The sequence below is a fragment of the Panthera pardus genome, unplaced genomic scaffold, assembly GCF_024362965.1.
Source record: "Panthera pardus isolate Hobbes unplaced genomic scaffold, ASM2436296v1 HiC_scaffold_15, whole genome shotgun sequence".
NCBI classification, from domain to species: domain Eukaryota; kingdom Metazoa; phylum Chordata; class Mammalia; order Carnivora; family Felidae; genus Panthera; species Panthera pardus.
In genome coordinates this window covers 58,195,121-58,201,120 of record NW_026526710.1, presented here as the reverse complement: position 1 = coordinate 58,201,120, position 6,000 = coordinate 58,195,121, and the positions used below count along the sequence as shown (strand labels likewise).

General features: G+C 38.7%; 1 protein-coding gene across 1 annotated transcript in view; it reads left to right on the top strand.

Moving 5' to 3' along the window:
* Positions 1 to 2,948: 2,948 nt before the first annotated feature.
* RIT2 (Ras like without CAAX 2) overlaps positions 2,949 to 6,000 on the top strand; it is a 371,092-nt gene continuing 368,040 nt past the window's right edge. The window contains exon 1 of the mRNA XM_053902650.1: positions 2,949 to 3,378. Within this exon, the coding sequence (XP_053758625.1) occupies positions 3,276 to 3,378 (103 nt within the window). The 5' untranslated portion in view covers positions 2,949 to 3,275. The remainder of the gene's footprint in view (positions 3,379 to 6,000) is intronic.

Sequence of the window (6,000 nt, the reverse complement as noted above, 5' to 3'; positions counted from 1 at the left end):
GTGGGTTACAGGAAGCAAATACAGACTTCAATCATTTAATAATTTTCCATTGAATAATTTTATATAGCAAAGTAATCTGCCATGTACTGACTTTAGTTGCTTAATTATTACATTTCAATTACCATTTATACACTTGGAAAATACCTTTCTCTTTCTTCATCCCTCCCCTGTGTCTTCCCCTTTCTTTCTCTCTTCTTCCCTCTTCCCCCACATCTCTGCCATGTACACACATACCCACATACATGCCCTTAGACTTTTGGGTGCACCAGCCAAGGAACCAGGCATACAGATTCACAAAAGTTCACTAACTAAAACCGAAAATCAGTAGCATTAGGATGCTCCAAAATTCAAACATCAATCAGGAGGTATTGTGGCCCTTAGTAACTCAAGAGAAGGCACCAGAGTGGAGTAACTTTGAATTTCAAAGAAGAGGTAGACAAAGAGAGCTTTATAACTAGGGAAGTCCCCCTGTACCTCATGTTTATCATCTCCCATGTAAATAGGGAAATATCTTGCTGACTTCCATTTGAGGAATATGGACAGATGCGTAGACACTGAGCAGAAACTAATGCACTAAATTTCCCTCTCACAATGCCCATTGGTATTTGACAAGTCACCCATCCATTTACTGTTAAGGGACATTTTCATGTATCCTTTTCTCTTAACCAATATTAAAGTAATTGTAAAAGAGAACACCAAGGACACAGCTGGCATGACAGTCCCTATGTTTTACCACCAAATCAGAGTGGCTGACATGGAAAACAGAGTAACAGATGGTGGAACAGATAGCCAGAGGGTCAAGTGATTTGCTCAAGGTCATAAGAATTTTGTACCAGAAGTACAAACAAAACCCAGAAAGACCTTGAAGCTAAATGCTACTGTTTACATACCTCTTTTCATGGAGGAATAAAGTTTCAATGAATCAATTAAAGGGTAATTGTAATAAAGCTACTGTTTTTTATTAGATCCAATTATGGAAATGACTGTTTGGTTGGAAGAGAGGCAAGTAGCCCACTCTGCCTGACTCTGTTCTATGGAGTGTGAGGACACAAGAATGGAATAAATGCTTTGTGTCCCTATGTGCCACTCTAAGCTATTGGATCCATTATTTAGGCATTTGACTCATGAATATGTGTACAATAGGGTTGGTCAGGTCGACATTTAGGTAGATTTCCCTGACATAGTATACAGGATGAATTCAGCAGTGTGGAAGGGGGGAGGGCAGAGAGACCCTACTCAGAGAGGACAGGTTGGAGGACTCTTCAGTCATGGTGGTCAGATATGAGAGAGGCTAAATTACAGCTAGGACTTAGCAGGTGACAGTGCTCCCTGCAAAGACAGAGAACAATGCTGACCTTGTTATTGAGGATTAGAGTGATATATTCAGGGTGTCTGATGGGAGCATCCAGGAGGCAGATTCACTTTTGAAGCTCAGAGGGAAAACACAAATTAGACTCCATCAAAATTTAAAATTCCTGCTCTTTGAAGAATACTACAGAAGAGCCATAGAATGGAGGAAAATATTTTCAGAACATATATCTGATAAAAGGCTTATATAGAATATATAAAGAACTATTAAAACTCAGTAATAAGGAAACAAACATCTTGATATATCTATTTGACATAAATTTTGAACAGATATTTTAGTAAAGAAGGCATGCAGATGGAATAAACCCTTGAAGAGACGATTTTCTCTTTGGGTGAGTGTGTATAAACAGTGGGCTGGGAGCACCATTAACTCAAAATCATCATCATCATCATCATCATCATATCATATAGTTAAATAGTGCTTATAATTTTGTAGACACTGTTTGAAATATTGTATAAACATTAAACTCACTTAATGAGTTAATAGAGTAGGGATTTAATAAACCATTTTGTAGATGAATAAACTGAGGCACAGAGAGGTGAAGTCATTTACTCAAGGTCACCCAGCTAGTAAGTGGCCGAGTCCAGATTTGAACACAAGCAATGAGTCTTCAGAGCCTATGGTCTTGGCTGTAACTATATACTACCTCCCCATTTATCAACAAAAATACATTGAACATCTCCTCTGTGCCCAATGCTTGGTCACACACTATAAAGTCATAAGGAACTGATTAAAAATAGTTCCTTTCCTAGACAAGCCTGTGTACACCAAACATTTCAGTGCATCTATCCATGATCCAATTTCAGAATCAGAAAGTCGACAATAAACATGCAGAACATCATCATCACTTGTTTGAAGAATGGGCTCTAACTATGACCATTAGGGATTCTTGAAAGCATCCTAAGACCTCTAGAATTTAGAAGGTTTCCGAAGAAAAAAAAGACAAAGCAGAGGAAAGCAGAATTTGAAAGAATTCAAATAAGAGATAGGAGTTTGGACATCTGAAAAAGAGTCTTCTAGGGTCTTTAATATTGCCATAATTGTCATCAAAAATGTTAAGAATCTCTTTCCTGCTTGACAGAATTGTTGTGTTTTAGATATTCTTAATAAACTAGTGTAAACAAGGATGATCTATGTCCAAACATGACAATGACCTAATTCAAATACCTCCTTATGTGAGAACTGCAGCTGAAATGATTCGTGCTAGCCAGCTATTATTTCAACAACACTAAAGACCGGACCTTAAGAGCCCTGAGTTATGTTTTGGCTTTGTTTGTTTGTTTGTTTGTTTTCCCCCTTCTAAATTGGTAACATCTCTTTTCCCCAGAATGAAAACTGCAAGAAGATGGTGATAAAAGCAAGGGGATAAGCAACAGACATCTTTCTTCATTAACTGACTCTGATCAAAAGAAAATAATGTCTTTGACGCTGTAGCTACAGAAGTCAGTCTGTGAGACGTAGCATCCTCCAAGTCTCAGATTCACTCTATTCTAGCAGCCCAGGCTGGAAAGTAGCCAAATGTGTGCTTCTAACAACTGCCACCAAGCAGGGGGCAGGAGAGGGAAAGGAGAGAGTGAGGAAGGGGAAGGAAGAAAGAAGCAGAGGCAGGAAAGGGGGGAAAAAACCCAAACAGACAGAGACAGAGAATGAGAGAGATCGCGGGAGATGGGAGAGTGAAGGATCGGAAGGAGGGGGGATATAAAAGCCAGATTTTTATTGGAAGCAATTGACGTGGTTGCTATGAGACCCGCTCCAGCACAGGACCAGCAGCCAGCCCGGCGCTGATGGTTCTTACCTCCTACTAAACCTTTCTTTTGACACAGTTTTAGAGTTGCTTAATATCTGAGCGAGCACCTGACACGGGCGACTTTTTCTTTCTTTTTTCTCCTCCCGTCTCTCGGGTAAGATGGAGGTAGAAAGCGAAGCCAGCTGCTCCCCCAGCCGCGCATCAGGCGGGTCCAGAGAGTACAAGGTGGTAATGCTGGGAGCTGGGGGAGTTGGTAAAAGCGGTAAGTTTTAATACCAAATGCTGGGGAAGGAGGGAGCTCTGGAGAGGCAACTCTATAGAGTCAATAATGATGATAATGATAATAATACTGCCGTCGGGGGCTAGCTAGCTATGGCAGGTAAACACCAAGTATCTGGCAGGATGTTTAAAAGTAATAAGGACTGTTAAAAAGATGTAGATGAGTCGGGAGAATGGAACGACAGCCAGTGATAATGTGTAGAACTTAAGATCTTTTTTGTTGCTTTGATTTCTGCTAGGTGATATTTGATCGCAATTTCTATGTCCTTTTTAAAAAATAATTAATAACATATTTATGAAATAGTCCTGGTATGGGAAAATATTCTCCTGTTCTCAAAAATACTCCCATAAAGAAAAAGGTGCTATGAATATGCAATGAAACACACATATGCAAAGGCAGACACACAGGCAGGATTATCAGTGCTGATGGTTGTGTTTATTTCTTTGATTAGGAGCTTCCTGTCCTCTTTCCTTATCTCTGATCTGATCTAGCATGGTGTGGTCTTTGAATGTCTGGAAGAAAGTGACAGAGGTTGAAAGATGGTATTCTTTGTGGGACTTGAGCAGGGTGATCGAATCATATTTTGTGGTTAAACAGATTTAGAAGAGAAAGCTACAAACATAAAAGGATATGGAATGCTAATGGAAGTAAACACTGGTACATTTGTTATGCTACATTAAAAAAAAAAGTTGTCAGTGGTTGGGTTTCTTGAGGGGCTCAAAAGGCCAAATAGAACAAATTAAAACAAAAAATAGTAGTGTTTGAGGCTGATCAAATGGTGAAAGAATATCTTGGGGCTATGGTTATCAATAGAAAATAAAAAGGCAAATATAACTTTTTTTCTATAAATACAAAAAGATCCCCACGGGGGGGATACATCTGTGGGGATGCCAGAAGACAAAAGAAATATTAAGAGTTAACGTTGACAAAAAGTAACCACAACAAAAAACACCTCAACAGTTTTATGCTTGAGAAAAAGATTCAAAGTTGAGGCAACACTCTTGGCATAACCCCCCACCAAAAGGCTGATAACTTTGGTAGTGAGTCCACAAGTGGTAAGAAAGTTGATCAGTAAAGGAAAGGGAATAGGGAGTGAGATTCTAGCAGACAGCAAAGGTAAGGAGGTTAGAAAACTGGGAAGAGACATAAAGTTGAATACCCCCAACACCCTCCTAAAAAAAATACAACAAGGTATTATAAAAAAAAAGAATAGGTGGATCTGGACTTGGCCAATTGTTAAATGCTTGTCCAAGTGAGAAAAATAAATCATCTCATGTAGTTAGGAAATGTGAAGTGTAACACTTTGCAACTGTGTAGGAGTGAGGAATTTTCTACAAGCTTTTCTTCTTTAATGTGATGATTTGAAAGGGGAAGAGTCGAAATAGGTGAGGATTACGGAAGGAGGGGAAGGAGGAAGGATAAAGAGTAAATAGTCCATACAAAATAAAGCTATCTTTTTAAAGAATATAGTCAGTTAGATACAATGAGGTAGAACAATTTGAGAATAAAACAGGAGAGAAACAGATCTAAGAAAAAGGCAGGAGCCAAATGAACAGAAATGCCACCAGGGGTGTGTGAGGTCAAAGACGCTGCAACAGTCCCATAATGTGCCCATGTATTACCTTTGTTTGCTGGCTTGTTGTTTTCCTGTTTCACCAGGAGCTTGGGGGATGTGGGAATAGAGTGACTAGTTTTTAGTCATATTCCATGGAAATGGACCTTGGAGACAGGAGGTGTAAGACAGTGGCATCCTTCAGCAATGTACTTATCCTGGAGGTGATATTAGTCTACTGTTTTGACCTTCCCCATATATTATTTGTAGTGACTAATCATTGTCACCTTTCTAATAACCAGGCATTTTTGACATAACAAAATGTTGGCAGAAATTTTTGATGTAACAAAATGCTGGGTTGCTCTCACCTTCAGTGTGCACATTATATAGTTGAGCGAAACTTATTCAGTATGATTAAGACAGGAGTAGCCGGGTCACCTCTGAGATGGTTAAGGATAAAAGAGAGCAAATAGTTCCATTGTACTGATTTTATTAATAGTGTACTTAGCTGTTACTTTAGAGAGAATAGAATTCCTAGTACATTTCCACGTCCAAAAAAGTCTGTCCTTATGGCTAAATGTTGGGAAGCAGAGTGATGGAATCACATCTTGCTCTTGGGTTTTGCCCCTATGATTCACTGGTGTTAACAGTTGATAAATGTTCAAGCACTGATTCTCACTATGAACCTTCTTTTGAAGGTTAAAATGTTTGCTTTCAAATGAACTAAAATATTTTTTTAATAAAAAAGCCACTTTTTGTATTGCTGAGTATCTGGGTCAACAGAGGCCAAATTTACTTTTCTTCCCACAGTTTCAGTGGTTTATGTTAAAGAATTGTACAAACCAATTAAGGGAGATTGTATGAAGGGATTTCAAGAAGTCTGTGTTCTGAAGAAACTAAAGAAGATGTATCAAGCTATCATCTGTCTCTAATTCTGACTCATTCCAAGTCAGCCTTGTACATGAATGAGAAATTCAATTTACAGGAACCATAATTTTTAAATGAACAGAATCTTGGAGATTGTCTATGCTTACTGTGAAATTAGCTTTTTC